At 40.2% G+C, this 18,265-nt stretch overlaps 2 protein-coding genes across 2 annotated transcripts in view; both read left to right on the top strand.

The window, feature by feature from the left end:
- The first annotated feature begins 1,161 nt into the window (after positions 1-1,161).
- On the top strand, positions 1,162-7,716 carry LOC118429441. Its single transcript, XM_035839927.1, has 12 exons — positions 1,162-1,360; positions 2,067-3,821; positions 4,089-4,219; positions 4,698-4,777; positions 4,960-5,068; positions 5,256-5,379; positions 5,577-5,706; positions 6,138-6,280; positions 6,400-6,533; positions 6,626-6,699; positions 6,966-7,125; positions 7,588-7,716. Exons 2-12 carry the CDS (start codon positions 2,606-2,608, stop codon positions 7,714-7,716), a joined length of 2,430 nt encoding a protein of 809 aa, XP_035695820.1. The 5' UTR covers positions 1,162-1,360; positions 2,067-2,605.
- A 2,229-nt stretch (positions 7,717-9,945) lies between these two features.
- LOC118429440 overlaps positions 9,946-18,265 on the top strand; it is a 10,289-nt gene continuing 1,969 nt past the window's right edge. The window contains exons 1-13 of the mRNA XM_035839926.1: positions 9,946-10,110; positions 10,324-10,444; positions 10,606-10,745; positions 11,097-11,170; positions 11,391-11,541; positions 11,691-11,814; positions 12,329-12,479; positions 12,787-12,989; positions 13,471-13,937; positions 14,357-14,969; positions 15,338-15,509; positions 16,046-16,352; positions 16,681-16,862. Of these exons, the coding sequence (XP_035695819.1) occupies positions 10,015-10,110; positions 10,324-10,444; positions 10,606-10,745; positions 11,097-11,170; positions 11,391-11,541; positions 11,691-11,814; positions 12,329-12,479; positions 12,787-12,989; positions 13,471-13,937; positions 14,357-14,969; positions 15,338-15,509; positions 16,046-16,352; positions 16,681-16,862 (2,801 nt within the window). The 5' untranslated portion in view covers positions 9,946-10,014. The remainder of the gene's footprint in view (positions 10,111-10,323; positions 10,445-10,605; positions 10,746-11,096; positions 11,171-11,390; positions 11,542-11,690; positions 11,815-12,328; positions 12,480-12,786; positions 12,990-13,470; positions 13,938-14,356; positions 14,970-15,337; positions 15,510-16,045; positions 16,353-16,680; positions 16,863-18,265) is intronic.

Raw genomic sequence — 18,265 nt, 5'->3', positions numbered from 1 at the left:
AGGCACATATTGGGTAACGTTTAACTACATGACAATTCTTTATCACGGACGGGGCGACGGTATTATAGCCATTAAGTTCCCTACTTTCTGTTTCTACTTTGTGTGTTTTCAGTATTACTATAAAATGTTTTACTTAATACTTATAAAATGACATATTATGGGTAAAGCAGCTCTTTCTTTCTGCGATTGAAATTTGTTGGAAATCCCCGGCATGGGAAGTCCCCGCGGATCACTATTTTCGCCGCCATGTTGTTTGTGCCGCCCTTACTGCCTAGTCCTGTACTAGCGTGATGCAAAGTCCAAAGTAGAAAACAAAATTTGTCTTAGTTTGTATACTGGCCATTCTCTTTAATAGCTGCCGATTTATTTAGTTTTTTTAATTAACAAAAGGTGGCACAGTTATGTGGCCCAGTAAACAAATGACAAGTAGAAATTCCCGCTGGAAGTCCACAAAGAAACAAGTTCCGCTTTTCAGAGTGTACATAACAGGTGCTTGGTTAAGCATAATATAAAAGAGGAAACGTTAGTAATAGTGAGATTTGATTTTGCTCTTTTCTCCTATATAATGAATTCAGAAAGCCACTTTCAATATTTAAATTGCCAATTATGAAGACAAACATGGTAAATGTAAATCATGCAGATATGGGCCAAATTTGTATGAGGAAAAGTTAATGAGAAAAATTACTGTTATTTTTTTGTGTTAAAAGTTTGTAACTTTGTATAATAACTTTCTAATATAACCTGGTTCGTGATGATCATTCATAGAAGAACAGAAGATTAGAATGTCTAGCCAGGGCCAAATTTGATAATTTATGCAAATGATATAACATTTTGTGATAAACTGTAAATTTCATACCTGTGACACATTAAGGTTAGATAGGGGTGAATGTCATAGGCATAGATAAATGTAAATTTGAGCATAATGAATGAGGAAACATTTATAATAATAATTGAATTTTTGTTCAAATTATATAATAATTATACATGTGAATATAGTTTTAAAAAAATATCATTATATGTACATATATATGTTTACAAGTTCACATTGTGTGTTTTAACAGCCCACTAACATGTGGACTAAGATAAATACCTAATCAACATTAACAGGTGTCATCTAATGATTTTACAGTATTCTAAGAACATTTTGTTGTTTGTAGATATACAGTAGCATTCTCGTCTGTAAGAGTGCTATCACATAAGACACCAACAATGGGCAAGGACAAGAGAGGAATCTACAGATGGGACTGCAGAAACTGTGGAGACTGTACAGAGTTCCAGCCAAGCTCCCGAGGTCAAAGATGTGATTACTGTGACTGTGCTCCTACCCACCACAGCAAAGACCAGAGTACTCCTGTGCAAGGTGAGTGTGCACTACAGTTGGGGAATTATCTGATAATGAATCAGCAAAATTGTTCCAGTATGAACTGTACAATGTGTATGCGTGAAGTTGTATAAGAAAGTGAGAGCACATTCAATCATTGTATTTTGTATACATCCAATTACACACTCACCTGAGTCATGCAGCATACACATCAACAGTTAACTGAGCTACTTGTAGATACTGGCCATAATACAATTTGTATGACTGGTTTATTGCTATAGGTTACCCCACAAATAACTATAGTGTTAATAAGAAATTGAGAATCCTTATATGTATATATATAATAGGTACTTAATTGTACTTGTTGCAAGATTCAAATAATTTTGAGTGACTTTCTTGCTTTTGCACGTCTAGTGTGAAAGTTTAAGAACTTTAACTCATAAGTCAAAATTGCTTGTGATTGATTCTTTGTAGCTATTAGTTACATTCACATTGCAAATGGTTTTGAATATGACATCATAACCACTATGCTGGTAGGTTGAAATGAACCCTGGAATAAAAGATTTGCATTGTCATTGAAAGTCACTATGTGACTATTGGCACTACTGATTGAACAACTTCCAGCTTTACCATTCAATGTGGTATTTAGTATGAAGTATATCATAGTCAGGTTGCTGTTTTCTTTGTAACTAGATTGTCTCTTACAATATTATCAATTATGATATTTTGCCTTAACTATTATTAGCCCCCGAGTCAACAAGAACTCATCCTATACTACAAGAAAGGAGCGGCTCTAGCAGAGCTCAGGATGCCATACAACAGCATAATGTCAGCAGAGGCCATCCCTGGCAGCCAGATTACGAGGAAAGAAGTAATGAAGAATACATGTACCACCAGAATTCACCGACGGACAGGCGATCAAGTGGATATGATTCACCTGGTGCACAATACTTCTCGAATCCAACACAACCACCTGCCAACCATATTCCTTTTGCACCAAGAAATGAGCCTTGCTACTACCGAGAGCAGCCAAGAGAGGCTTATTACGGTTACCAGCCAAGAGATGCTGTCTACACCGGTCAGCATCAGCAACAGGGTCCTGCTGACAGAACAGATCAGCCATTCCGACAAGTTGCTGGTAACCCTCAGATGTACTACTTTCCTGGGGTTAGGGATCCTCCTTACCACCATCAGGCTGAGGCCTAGAACACATTTCATCCACCTCACACAAGGGGCTCAGATGAGTTGGAAATCGGGCCATCAAAGATAGACTGTTATGCAGCGATGATGCAAGAACGTCTCAGAAATCTCGAGGAGGAGCATTCCAATCTCAAGAATGAATTGGAAAATTTGTTTGTTTCGACTGTACCTGGGTTGGACATGCAGCTTGACACCCAATCCCCTGTGTCAACCAATCAGGCGGCAGGTTACATCATGGGTAAATCACCGGGCTGGGGGCAGCCGTTCAAAAATAACAACGACCACCCCTCTCCAATGAAAATAAGTCAGACAGCTTCTGAGTTAGGTTCCGTGTCAGACAAAAACGTGGTTGACCAGACTGTTGACACGTCAAGGGCACGTCAAGATGACACCAGTGTGGAATCACCAGTAGTCAACAGCTCTGAACAGCCCTCCACTGCAGAGGCCAATGCTGCTGAAGATGCTCAAACAGAAGCTACCCCCACTGGCTTACTGACAATTGAAAAAGATAGTCCTCCAAATGTTTCTGCTGGTTCAAGAAACCCTGCTCAAGTCAAACGGAGAGCACCCTCACAGAAAACTGTTCCTACTCAAGTGACAAGCAACGGCTCGTCAGATTCAAGTAAGAGTTCAAGGATGGTGACCGAGATTGGTAAGCCTGGTCCCATCTCAGAAAGAGACATGCAGAAAAGTCAAGCCAAGTCAAATATCCCAGCTGGGAGTGAAAGTCCGGACAACCCTGCAGGACTAGCCCCTTCAGTCTCCTTGCCAACACCTGCTGTGAAACAGGTGTTGGAGGCCAAGGTAAAGCAGCCTATCTTAAAGCTGGAACAGAATCATCCCACATTCAATACAAAAATCCATGGCAACAATATTTGCATTGAGCAGGAGGGCATGACTGCTCACAGTACCAACAGCTTGTGCAGTGGCATCTGTTTTAGCAGATACCCCATCAAATTTGGGCAGCAGATTCATCTGATGATCACTGAAACCAAGAAATTCACAGGATCATTGAGAATCGGCTTCACCTTCACTGACCCGGAGTCAATAGATGCTGAGTCTCTACCATCACACTCCTACCCAGACCTGGCTCAGAAGCCTGGGTTTTGGATAAAGCCTCTTCACGACAGGTTTGCACAGCAGGGAAATGTGGTGACGTACAAGGTCGACTCATCGGGAGATGTCTTCTACTCCATCAACGCAAAAGATAGGGGGTTGTTCTTCAGCGGGGTGGATGTGTCCGGCCGTATCTGGGCAGCAGTAGATGTCTATGGAAGCACCATTGCTGTAAAGTATGTAGGTAAGTAATTTCTTTGTGAGCCACAAAAGAACAAGAAGAGGAAGTGATTTCTGTATGAGAGGCAGATCTTTAAGCTAAGGTTTACATGATAATCACTTACTGGACAGGTATAGTGAGGCATGAGTTGTTGAACCAGGTGTGATTGTGTAGTATTTAGCATACAGGAAAATTGATATATTGCAACAAATGATTATTTGGAGCAACGTTTATACCACTGACATTGTTTATTGATGTTTGTCATTGCTTCTTTTAATGTCTTTTGTGTAGATGAGGAGGCTGCATGTGACAAAGGTAACAGGACCATTCAGGAGGGTGATGTTGTGAGGCTGGAGGTAGACAGTGTGGAAACCCTCAAGTGGCTGCAGGAAGGACATGGTGGCTTAGGAGACTTGGCAGAAGTATGTTTGATATTTCAGCACAATTCATTTGTGTTTTAAATGCTTTATATATATATCAAGGAAAACAGTGCAAGAAAAATGATAGATAAATTATTCAATCTAATAATGATGGAAAGGCAAATTTGCTGCACAATTGTATATTAAATCATTCAACCTCTCCTAGTGAGAAAAATTAAGGAAACATTTGATGCAATGATAGCCAAAACAAGCTTCATCTGCCAGTGAATTACATTGTGATACTCCTGTTTAGTCATAATAGCTTACAAATAATGATAATCATTATGACATATATTAACAAAAGCCTTGATGCAAATTACAAGACAGTTTAAAAAAACAGAATTTACTGAAATTTATAGTTTGAATGACAGCAAATCAATTCATAATGTCAGCAGCCATGATTTAAACAACTGATTGTCAGGTGACACTGTATATAAGACATTGTAATTAATATATAACACTTTGCCAACCACTTTTTCAGTTCATCCAGCAGGATGGAGTGGTTATCCGACTTGATGACGAAGAAGATGTGATTGTGCGGTTCAACAGCCACAAGAAGTTGTAAGAGCAATTTTTTTACTATATTTTTGATATACACATTCAATGTCTGACCATCTTCAATCAGTTTGAATGAAAATCTGTAATTGTCAAACTGTACGATTTCAGCAACCGTATGGTTTTCTAATTTGTTGACGTTAAATTCGGACATATGTCTGACACTATTTTTAACAATGCACTGTTAGGTGGTGTGTTAACCCAGCAGCTCTGCAGAAGGTGGGTACCACTGATCCTGATGCCTCCATCATCATGGAAGGGGACTTGGTGACAGAGAGATCTATGGCTGGTAATGAGGTTAGTGAATAAAACTCAGAATTATACTAGGTACCCTAAGGCCACCTCATTAAAAGAAGGTAAATCTAAAGAGGTCTACTGAAAAGTAATTATACATGTATCATTATGATAGTGAATACAATGACAACAACAAGAAGTGAATATTATAATGATTTATTTCATCATATGACCGTTACATTTGTTTCAGAGCATTTACAACACTGGGCGAGTGAGGAAAATCACTGTAAGTGGTGACATCTGCGTCAGGAATATTACAGGAAAGACAGCGGAATTCACTACAGATTTTCTAAGGAAGGTGAAGAGGGCACCAGGTAAACTACTATGTTTTAAATTAAAGATTTTTACTTTGAGTCATGAGGTTGTATCTCCCACCATAGTTTGCACACACCAATTTTATTTGTAGAATCTCAGAAATAAAAGTACAAGTCATTTCAGGCACAAATTCCATCACTGTTATGAAATGTCATATAACAATAATAATTGAATATGTTTTGACTACATTGCACAGGAGAAGCTTGTGAAAAAGGCCTCCACTACTGGAAACGTGGTGTAGCTAAAGTGTGCACAGATTGTGGCCAGTGCACAGACAAGGGAGCCAGCTGTAACTTAAAAGCGAGTCCTCTTCGTTCTCCTGGCAGGTAATTGGAAAACACAATATGCTTTCCAATATACAATAGGAGGAACCAGAAAAACAATGCAATATATGTGAGTAAAGTGTCTAACATTAAAATTTTTTTTACAGATATAGAAGTGTTCACTAAGATGGTAGGCCTTAAAGAACAGTTTACTTCAAGTGCATTTCAATCAATCAAACATGAATCAAACATGTCATACATGTATGTCATAATTTGTTCAAAATTTATTTCATCGGCAAATGTTACTGTAACAATACAACAGTTACACTGTTTTTCAGGCATTAGTAGTTGATATCAACAACTATTAAGGCAAGGGACAAAATACAATATTTATACAAGCTATGACTTAATGACACAAGGTATTTCTGGTTTAATTTTGTTGGTAAGATATTTCTAATCTTATGCTATCCTTGATTAATGTTAATCTCCTGCAGCCCCTGTGGATGTGGGAACAGAGAGGAAGGATGTGCAGACTGTGGACTGTGTCGTACTTGTGCAGGAGAGCCTGCTGAGGAAAAGGAGACTGAGGAGGGGGAGCTTGGGAAGCTGTTACGTGCATTGTATAAGAGGCATGGTGGTATGTCAAATGGATACTTCGGTTCTATAAAGTCACATCACACCTAGCTTAATTTGCAGATTATAGAAAATTCAAAATGTGTAGAAACAAGTATTTACCACTTTTTTTCTTGTGTTAAGTTGGAGAAGAAGAGGAAGATGACACTGCCCATGGCATGACAAAAGGAGACAAAGTGATGGTTGACATAGATGCTGACACCTTCCGCATGCTGCAAGAGGAAAGCAGGCTGCATTGGAATGAGGAAATGCGGAAGGTAAGACTACCTGCTACTATCAGTCATTAAATGTGGTGTGATTTTCATCACATTATACTACAAATTGAGCATCATTTTTTTTTGTTCTTTAGGTGATTGGTGTTGAAGGGACTGTTGTACAATCCACTAAAAACAGTGTGACTGTCCAGTATCCTAGCGGTGTAAGGTAATACACTTTTGTAAAGCTGTACTTTATTCAGTCATAGTCTGGCTATCGTTCTTTTCCCACTAATTTATTAACTCCAGTAAACAGATTTAGGACAAAGACAAAAGGAAATGTACCAAAGGCATTGCACACAATCCTATATTCACTCATGTCAGACAATCATTGTACAAAAATTATGAGCATGAGCATTCTCTTAGACTAACATCCTTCTTAGCAATTACTTCTTAACTGAGTTCTTATTTCTTAATGTAACTTGATGCCTACAGGTGGTCGTTGGTCCCAGGATGTCTTAAAAGAACCTCACCTGGACAGCAAGAAGGCAGAGCATGGATAAAGAAAGGTGAACTCGTGAGGGTGCTCAAAGACGAGAGAAAAGTCATGAGGCTTCAAGAAGGACATGGTGGCTACAAGCATGACATGCAGGCGGTATGTCAGTAACAAGTGTGCATGCATGTGCACACGTCACACACACATATACACACACAGATGCACTCACACAAAAACAACATTAGACACAGACACAGTACACACACACACACACAGCATGTGCGCATACACAATATACGCATGCACTGTGATGAACTGTGACACACATGCACACAGATAGAAGGCACAGACACATGGTACATTGTGTACATGTGTACATGCACACAAGCACACAACAAGTCATGAGGAATATTAAATACAGCTAAATGTATGGAATAGTGTACTTAACTGATGACAAAACTTTGACCTGCCTGCATTTTAAAGCAGTATAAAATATTTAGTTTAATTTACAAAATAACTATAATGTTATCAGAACACTAGACTAAGGACTTTTAATTCAACACCATTTTTAAGTAAACTACATGTATGTGAAAGCTTCTGTAGATTACACCTCTTTTTCAGTCCCTTGGAAAGACAGGATGTGTGCTGAAAGTAAAGAAGAAAACAGTTAAGGTGGAAGTCAACTACAAGAGCTGGTGGTTTAATGCTGAAGCACTCACACCTGCATTGCAAGGTTGGTTCACATTATGAAATTAAAGCTGTAAGAAATAAACTGTTGCTACAGTACGTACTGATTCAACAATTGTGCTCCTGAAACAAAATGTAAGAAGTCCTCAAATTTACATGGAATAAGGACTACAACTTTTACCTTGAGTTCATATCATCAGTTAGCTTCTTATTTCATTACAAGTAAACAATCCTTACCAGTGTGTACGTAAGAAAATGCACAAGAGAATGTCAAGAGTATAGGGTGAACAGTAAGTTATATCTTAACTTACCTTCACCGTTCATCTGTGTGCTTATTGCCAGGCATAACTTGAGAAGTTGTGGATGGATCCTCATGATATTTCACATGTGGGCAGGGGTAGGGATGGAAATTCTACAACACTTGGTTGGGACTATGAGCAGCTCAAAACTTACCATTAGCAAAATGCATACTATTCATTTAGCCTTTATAGTCTGTGACAACTTATTATTGCAACTTTACCAACTTTACCTTTACAGGAGGTGTAGAAGAAGTAGCCACTGTATGCCAGTTAAAAGAGGGGGACCATGTTCAGGTGGACCTGGATGTGGAAACCTTTAAAACCAATCAAGCTGGCCATGGAGGATATGTCAACAAGATGGCTGAGGTCAGTTTCTTACAAAGGATATTTCATCTTAATGCTACTATTTGCTAGAACTATACTTTTACCTGGAGTAAAGGAACACCTATTACACACATTTTCAGAAAATGTTCAGATTCTGTCCATACGGACGAGACATTGAACAAGTGAATGTAGAATTTTATCAAACTGCATGTAAAATTGATCAACTTTATTCTCAATCTCTGTTTAAGTCAAATTTGATTTGTAAACTTCACTGAATCTGCATCCTTTCTGACCACAAACAGTTGGTGGAACAAGTTGGAGTTGTGCATCAGATTGACATGGATGGTGATGCAATTGTGTTGCATGTTGCATGTATAAGATATCAAGTGCATTTTGTCAAAGAACTAACTTAAAAGACGCCCAGCCCTATAAAGCAGGTGTACAAACTCATCTGTATAATGCCTTCAAAGTTATTTCTCCTAAGATTTGCGATATTTTCTTCATGCATATTGGAAGTTGTTAAGAAAGCATCAATGACTTGTGTTGCATGCAATGCTTAAAGAGGCATAGTAAGGAAGATGTCTGAAAGACAGCAGTGTTTCATTGTACATCAGTTCTGAGTACATGTTGTCACAATACAGCCTCTTCTAAATTGAAATCTCCTTGTTCTGTTTCTCTGTCCCTGGTGCTGACTGTGTTTCTCTGTCCCAGGTGCTGACTGTGTTTCCCTGTCCCTGGTGCTGGCTGTGTTTCCCTGTCCCTTGTGCTGACTGTGTTTCCCTGTCCCTGGTGCTGACTGTGTTTCCCTGTACCTGGTACTGACTGTGTTTCCCTGTCCCTGGTGCTGACTGTGTTTCCCTGTCCCTGGTGCTGACTGTGTTTCCCTGTCCTTGGTGCTGACTGTGTTTCCCTGTCCTCGGTGCTGACTGTGTTTCCCTGTCCCTTAGTGCTGACTGTGTTCCCTGTCCCTGGTACTGACTGCGTTTCCATTTTCCTGGTGCTGACTGCGTTTCCCTGTCCCTGGTGCTGACTGTGTTTCCCTGTCCTTGGTGCTGACTGTGTTTCCCTGTCCCTGGTGCTGACTGCGTTTCCCTGTCCCTGGTGCTGACTGTGTTTCCCTGTCCTTGGTGCTGACTGTGTTCCCTGTCCCTGGTACTGACTGCGTTTCCATTTTCCTGGTGCTGACTGTGTTTCCCTGTCCCTGGTGCTGACTGTGTTTCCCTGTCCCTGGTACTGACTGTGTTTCCCTGTTCCTGTAGTTGATTGTGTTTCCCTGTCCCTGGTGCTGACTGTGTTTCCCCGTCCTTGGTACTGACTGTGTTTCCCTGTCCCTTGGTGCTGACTGTGTTCCCTGTCCCTGGTACTGACTGCGTTTCCATTTTCCTGGTGCTGACTGCGTTTCCCTGTCCCTGGTGCTGACTGTGTTTCCCTGTCCCTGGTGCTGACTGTGTTTCCCTGTCCCTGGTGCTGACTGTGTTTCCCTGTCCCTGGTGCTGACTGTGTTTTCCTGTCCCTGGTTCTGACTGTGTTTCCCTGTCCCTGGTGCTGACTGTGTTTCCCTGTCCCTGGTTCTGACTGTGTTTCTCTATCCATGGTGCTGACTGTGAATGTGTGTTCGTGTCCCTGGTGCTAACAATTTTTGTAATCCCCATGTGTGATCATTAGGTGGTGCATCAACCCTCTGAGTTTGGGGAAGCTTGCTCCAGAGGAATGTGGTGTAGTAGATGTTAGTGGTGTCATGGAGGTTGGAGACTGGGTCAAAGTTGAGTCTGACAAGAAGAAAATCAAACATGTGCAGGAGAGGACTGTCACATGGGATGAAGGCTACTACGATGTGAGTGACATTGAAATCTTACATTATTCTCCTGATATATATTTCAAATGATATTAAATGGCAATAAATTATTTGTTCTTTGTCAAAAACAATCTTATTGTGCTTATTTTTTATGTCTTAAGTCATATAAACCTTTTTGTTCTCAAAATATGTTTGAAAGAGCAATGTTAATTTTGAGCGCACTTTGAATGTATATTTTGATTTACATTGTAGGCTGCTGGAAAGGTTGGACAGGTGCAAACCACCTACCCATTCAACGATGTTGTACGTGTAAGCATTGGGCATAAAGGATACCCTCTCAACATATCACTTGTCACAAAAGCAACTGCACAAGGTAAGAATTCTCATGTACAAACATGTACAGCCATATGTACAGATTTTCCTTTTTACTGTTTTCATAACTCAAATAGAAGGCACCTGCCTTCAGATGTAGAACTGATGTTTACTTTATTGATTTGTACAGTATAGAACGAGTGTTTCTTCTCAATATTTCAGATGTACATGAGGCCTTCGGATCTGGGGATGTGGCGAATCCGGCTGTTGCAAGAGGGGACATGGTAAAGATTGGTGTCAGTGTCGACAAACTCAAGAGAATGCAAGATGGACATGGTGGATTTGTGGACCAAATGGAAGAGGTGCACATTAAAACATAATTTACCCACTGGTACTGTCCCGTACAGTCACATTTAGACTTACCTTGACCTTATTTTTATCCACAATTAGCTTCATACTCTGGTGTTTATATCTTCAGTTGTTCTATATCAATACAATGCATAAGAGACAGGTTGACATAACCAAACAATCATGCATAAGATACGGAAAATACTTAATATTAATATATATAATATTGAATGCTGAATTAAACAAATTAAATGGATTTCATTAATTAATATGTTCCTGATTTTTTACCTTTTGGTACATCTCATTATATCTGCTGCATTAGTTTATCATCACCATTCCAATTAAAAATTACATTCAATCCACAGGCAACTGGGACAATTGGTTCAGTGAGTTACATAGACAGGGACGGGGATGTCTATGTCAGATTCAATGTGAGAAGGTGAGCCTGTGTTCTTAATTTTGTTAAAAGCAGCATCTATATGACTCAAAGATACTAAAAAAGTATCAGATTATGAATTTTGCATGAATGTAGATCTACAGTGTGGAATCTCAATGATGCACATTTTTTTGGAATAGCTTGTTAATTGTATGTGGCAGTGACTTCACAGGTTGGGTTTGAGATGTGGAATGATATTTGTCGTGCTCTGTTACCCCTGTAGGCTTTGCTTCAATCCAGATGTCTTGTCCAGAGTCACCCCAGTGGAGGACACCTTCTATGTTGGGGACATTGTTCTTGTTGAGTCAGACCAGGACAGATTCAAGCTTCTCCAAACTGAAGAACATGGAGGATTGAATGCAAGAATGCTTTTGGTACAATAAAATAAAATACATTGATCTCCCCCCAAATCCATATGGTACATGTAAGATTTGTACATAGTGCTGCAAATTAGTTGCCTAGAATCCCTGCTATTTTTTATTGATGCTCCCTTTTACAAAACAATGTGCCCCCTTTTGTACAGACCTGTGGAAAGACTGGAAGGCTCCACTCCATTGTAAGTCAGAAGAGAATAAGAGTGAAGGTCCAAGGGAAGGTGTGGGTCTTTAACCCAGATCTACTGACAAGAATGGGCAACCCAGGACTTGGTAGGTACTTTGGAACTATTGCTGCAAACATGTAATATATTTCACATGTGTCACTCATAATACCTTGTACTATCATCATCATCATCGTGGGCTGCTTGCCCGGACCAAGGCCAATTCATCAAGATACATGCATGTAATATACATGTTTTATAAGCTGTTTGAAGTGATAAGAGAATTATCTGGTACATTGTATCCAGTCACTGTATACTATGTTGCGTCAATGAAGGTTACACAACCAGGAAAAAGACACAGTTGTTGCAAGGAGGTCTCCTTGGTTGTTGTTGTTACTCAAGGAACCAGCCAGAGGGTAGATTTTGGAAACAGTTCAGGTAGTATCCACAACCTTTCTTCAGTGTCCACCTTGTATGTACTAAATTAAATCATGTTATTTGCAGGATCCCTCCACACACACATTACACACACAAAAATGTTTCAGATTCAATCAGAATCTTCTGTTTTCTGTGATATTGGTCATTTGTACAGTTTACATATGACATTGTACAATGCCACGTAGGTACTGGAGACTGGCAGTCAGCTACCATCTGTGCCCCAGGACAGCATGACTGGAGCAGGGGCCGCTGCCTGCTTTGTGCTAAATGTGGAGAGTGTACCCACTATGGGAGATTGTGCCCTGCACGGGGCAAACCTGGAAGACATCCTGGCAGGTTTGTTGTAGATTTCAGTCTTCAAATTCTTCCAATTGTTAAGTTACACATATTGTAACCTAAAGAGATACTGCACAGCAATTAACATCTAGCTTGTATAAGGCAATGTTCAACATACACAAATGTATCTATAACTTGAGTTTGTGTAAGCAAACTCTGATGCCTGGGGCTAATTGGCCCCTCACTTCTGGTTGTGGTAATGTAGGGCAGGCCGTAAGAAGTGTGATTAATTTCAAGTACTTATGATAACTTAATCCACCTGTGAGAACTCACATTGATGTTCTGGCTTTCTGTTTCCCTGTATCAGTTTGTGTGGCTGTGGCAATGGAGATGCCGGCTGCGATGACTGTGGATACTGCAGGAGATGTGCAGGAGAGTTACAGTTGAGAGAGCGAGATGATGATGAACAAGATGATGTCATGCAGAAGCTGCTGCAGCTGGGTGGTGACATTGGTGGACTCTTCACTGGGCCTCTTCATGATGCTTTTATGGAGTGGTTGGGCAAGAAAGGTTAGTTGTACATTTTAACTCCTTTCACCAAGCAAGTTACAACATGGTGCCGAGGTATTCTCAATGCTGGGTGGGATTTGGACAACACCATTTGGTATAAAGTTGTTCAATGATAAGAATGTGTACATGTGGTACCTGGAATAGTTGACGTGAAAATCATGTCAAGTACAGGTACCCTGCGTGGCAATTATACACACTTTGAAATTGGCCAATAATGTGGTGTTCGCGTCCTTTACCAACTTTGTACCAAATAGTGTTTGAGAACATTTTGTATCTTTAGTTGAAAGGAGTATAATGGAATAGATGAAGTCTTTTTTTTGTGTTAATTAAAATAACCCCAGGCCTCTAAAAATTAAACTGGTACTTGTGATGAGAAGCTTTCACATGGCATTTGCCATGGTTTCTTTGTATCATTTCATTCTTGATACTTTATGTGATGAATTGAATCATGATGAGGACTGGTATGTGAATTTCATTGCAGGTGACAAGTCTGACACACCAGGCCATGGCAGAGGTGACACACCTGCCCCACCAAGGGAAGAGATGGTTCCAGTTCTGAAGAAGATGGGCCAGGCCATAGAGCTGACGAGGAAAAGCAAAAGCCTTGACTCCCTTGATGCTTTGAAAAACGCTTTGGAGAATGACTGCTATGCCCCCTTTCTGACATATAAAAGTATTGCAGACCGGCGGCTGATGGCAGACACTTTGGCCAACGTTGATGGAGCCCAAATCTTTATGGACTATCTGCAACTCCTGTCCACCACAGTCAGTGATGGAAGTAATGGTGATACAATTGCCAGCTCACTGCAGTGCATTGAAGTTCTGCAAAAGCTTGTAATTGAATGCACACAAATGAGCTTTGAGTTCTGCCGTGCTGTGGGAAGATGTGGTCTTCTTCAGATGTTTGTACAGGATCTTGTGGCTCTTCAAAAAGATGCACAAAATCAGGTAATCTTGCCTTACTACAGTGATGTCACATAGATCCCAGTACGACATGTATATCAACTATCCCAAGAATGCCCAAATGTGACCAGCCCATTAAATTGCAGCACAGCACCATGATTTATGATCAGTCAATGTCAGAAAAAATCTGCTTACAGATCATGTGTTTAAGGCACTAGATAATATCAGCCATCTCCTTTACATGTATGCTAGCTACAGTTATCAATCAATGAGCTTTTTTTACACACAGTGCATATTTATATATGACACTGTTCTGTTTAACTCCAGTTATCACTGTGCATCTGTTAGTGTCATTCGTCCGTCAAGTCAACGAGGACCGCAGTACAGTAACTATAGACCAAGACATTAAGACACAAAGTTGGCACCATTATTAGCTGTTTACCATTGGATCTTTCTGTTTTCAGAGCACCAGTCCAATGATCCAACCCCTTCTTGCTATCGTTGCCAACTGTGCAAGAACACCAGACAACCAGGAGTGCTTCACTCGCTGTGGTGCTGCAGAGGCACTTAAACCTTACCTTAGGCACAAAGATGCAAATATCAGGTTCATCACACTTTCCTGTTTGGCTTTCATTGTTGAAAATCAAAACATGCATCTCATTAGAGTGAATGTAGATGGTGCAGAGCAGATTGTGTCCCTGCTGAAAGATGCTCTTGACCATCCTAATCATGATGCAACGGTAGGAACATACTCTTATCCTGCCTTCGAGCTTGCTACCATGTTGGGTGGCCTTGTTCGTAATGACGAAAACAAACAGGTATTTGTCACAAATGGTGTGGTGGACTTGCTCATCAGGCTGATAGAAATTGGGACAGATCGAGAGAAGGAAGCTGCAATCGTGTGCATCCAGAAGCTTTCCTACAGTGACCACATCAGCACCATCATAAAGAAGGAGACAAGAGCAGAGCAAGTGTTGAGAGCCATGAAACATGACAGAGGTCTTTCGTCTGTTATTCGGGACATAGCAGCAGCTGCGCTGCAGATTCTTAGAGAAGGACCACCAAGAGTGGTTGAAGGTAATTATTCTCTCCTTTGTCATTACTCGAAAGATTTCGTATAAATAATTCATTAGCAATATGTCTTCAGATACATTGAGGACTGGAGTTTAATCTGTTTGGGGTACAAAGGTTACCAATCCTACACTGTAATTCAGAAGTACACTGTATAAGATAAGATAGGATGTGCTGTATGGTAAATGTACATTGCGTGTAGTTGCTAATGATGGTTTTTGAAATTCAAACATAATGCTCTTAGAATACTTTTCATTGTCTGACACAATTGCACTTTCTTTTCTGTTGTAGCTTTGTATAATATATATTATAACATGTTATGTACTCTGAGTGCTTAATATTGTTTTTATTTTTGCTTCCCCTTTTCAATGCAGACCCAAGTGGAGGACCAGGAAGAATCAGCACCATCAGCTACTCAGACCTGACAGTGAATAATGTTGTTGGAAAAGGTGCCTTTGGACAAGTGTGCAAGGGCTACCATAAGAAGTGGATGGTGGATGTGGCAGTGAAGAAACTCAATTCCTCATCACGCGAACAATCCATTAGGTAAAATATGTATTCCTAAGTGTCGCAAAACACTCGGAGAATCTACCCAACTAGAAGTCAAATGCCGCTTATTTACATGTATTAAGCAACGACCTTGGTGTGTTGGCCTGCATTATGTCCTTCTCTGTGTTAGTGCATGCTGACCATCTGTCAGCCAATCAGATACTGCACTCCTGTTGTCGGAGGATCACAAGCCAAACACCTTGCCTCTTGACTGCCCATGACCTGATTGGTTGGTGATGGCAGACCAGCAATGATGCAGCAAGAAGAAGGGAATTGCACTACCTGGTTGTTAATATGCCAGCCTAAGGGTTGTTGCTTGATATGTACAAACAGGATGACTGGAATGAGAAGATGAAAAAAAAAGATGTTTTGGGTATTAAATGCAAATTTATTTAGTACTGTAACAGTAAGTTGATCAATTTACAACAAAACTTTTTAAATGGAAAGTTGTGCACAAGTATGGCAAAATGTTAATTTGTGACTTTTCTTATAAGTATACAAGGACCTGATGATGATACCTTCTTTAATTTCAGGCGCAGCAAAGCCCTCATGGAGGAGGCCAACTTCATGTATCGAGCAAGAAATGCAAACAGATTTGTTGTAGGCCTGTATGGGGTGTGCATTGAAGATACCTTCACAGCTATGATCATGGAGTACATGGCCAATGGCTCTGTGGGTGACCTGATTTCTCGTGTGAAACATGTGCCTTGGGCTTTGAAGTGGAGAATCCTTCAGGAAACCATCCTGGGGATGAACTTCCTACACAGCCTGGATCCACAGATCATCCACCGGGATCTCAAGGTCCAGAATGTTCTCTTGGATGAGGACTTTCATGCTAAGGTATGTCAGTGTTACTTAATATAACAGGGCTGAATGCCTGCTAAATGATTTGGGATTAAGGTGTTTTATGCACATAAATTTTCAGGCAAAATATACATTGTGTCAATTATCATAATTCATGAATTTTGTAACAACAATTGTAAGGAGACTTGTGGGACATTCAGATGCACAAATGTCATTCAGTACTAATGACTTGCTTGATGTAGATGTAATAAAAATATTGCTGTTGATGATCTTAGCAGAAATACAATAACTGCAGTAGCTAAGATTATCTTAATATGTGCCTGGTACATGCAGTACATTGAATGTTCTCTCTTATTTTGTACAGATATCAGACTTTGGCTTGGCAGAATACAAGCCCCTCACAAGTATTGGAGATGAAAAGGGAAACCTGTGTGGGACCATAACTCACATCGCACCAGAACACTTCAAGAATCCATACATGAAGGCAGGGGAGAAATTTGATGTTTACAGGTATATTTTTCAATTTTGTAAGTTAAAGTTTGTGTAGTATGATTGCCACAGTGACTCTCCTATGTTCCAATACTCCCTAACGAGTGTTGGAACATACTACACTCAGCACAAAAAGTTTGGAATATCAACTTCGGTTGATCATATTTATGTTGTTCCTGCATCAATTTCAATATATTATATATCTATAGAAAGCTTGCATGATTTTCTTTCCAATGGTATCAAACTCATTATCATTGTTAAGTCATGGAACATACACTAGGCCTGCTAACGTGAGTGGGTCACGAAAAAAAAGTGCCCAAATTCCCCTGTTTCTGTTCAAAACTGTATCGTCCGGTTCAACCGTTGTTATGGCCGCGGGTGACAATGATTCAATCAATCCTTTTATCACCTAACGTTTGGTATACAGAACATCCAAGTTTCTTTTTAGCATATCTGAGTAGAGTATTTTATGAGTGTAAATTCATGGAACGAGGACTAAGCCCGCTTACGTACAGGGGGTACTACAGATAGAGTGCCAAAATTACCCTACTAAAGCCAATCACTCCATTCTGCTCATTTTCTTCCGTCAGTACTGACTTGTGAATGAAGGCAAGTTGAATAAACATGACATGTCAATCAAAGCTACTATTAATCTTTATTCAAGCAAAAAATCTTAACCATGGCAAGAGGTGATCAATCGAGTGCTAGCCATAAGCCGTAGGAAGGCTATTGCACCCTAAGACTGTGCTCCAGCATCCAATGGTCCTTGCTCTGTGTGGACTGGTGTTGTAATCTTGCAGAATGGTATTTGGTCCAATATTGAAGAGGTAGAATGTTGCTACTGGATGGAGGATGGTGTCCCTATATGTCACCACATTAATTTGCCTGGAATGATGACGAGTCTTGTTTACCCTATGGTGGTTATACCACCCACACCATGACGCTGCCTCCACCACCAAATGCCGAAAGTTACTCTTGCCTTGTCAGCGTGCGGTTCTCCTTGCCGCATCCACGCTTTGATTCTGCCATCCAACTATTGAAAGGGCAGATGAACCCTACTCAAGTGTACTAAAACCTTGTATGTTTCGTATACAAAATGTGAGGTGAAAAGAGGACTGATTGAACCAGTGACACGCTCCAATATCAACATGACGATGCAGTGTTGAACAGAAGTAGGGGAATTTGGGCACTTTTTTTTCGTGACCCACTCACGTAAGCAGGCCTTGTGCTCGTTTCATGTGATAACAATCATAATAAGTTTGATACCATGGGAAAGAAAATCACACAAGCTTTCTATTGATATATAATACATTGAAATCGATGCATAAATAACAAAAATATGATATACCAAAGTTGATATTCCAAACTTTTTGTGCCGAGTGTATATAGGGACATCACAGGCCATTATGTCGGAACATATACGTGTACAAGGACTGTCCCTAACGCCACCAGGATAATGC

Source organism: Branchiostoma floridae, chromosome 13 (genome assembly GCF_000003815.2).
Source record: "Branchiostoma floridae strain S238N-H82 chromosome 13, Bfl_VNyyK, whole genome shotgun sequence".
In the NCBI taxonomy this organism is placed as follows: domain Eukaryota; kingdom Metazoa; phylum Chordata; class Leptocardii; order Amphioxiformes; family Branchiostomatidae; genus Branchiostoma; species Branchiostoma floridae.
Note: the sequence above shows the minus strand (reverse complement) of the source record. Positions and strands in the feature narration are given on the sequence as shown.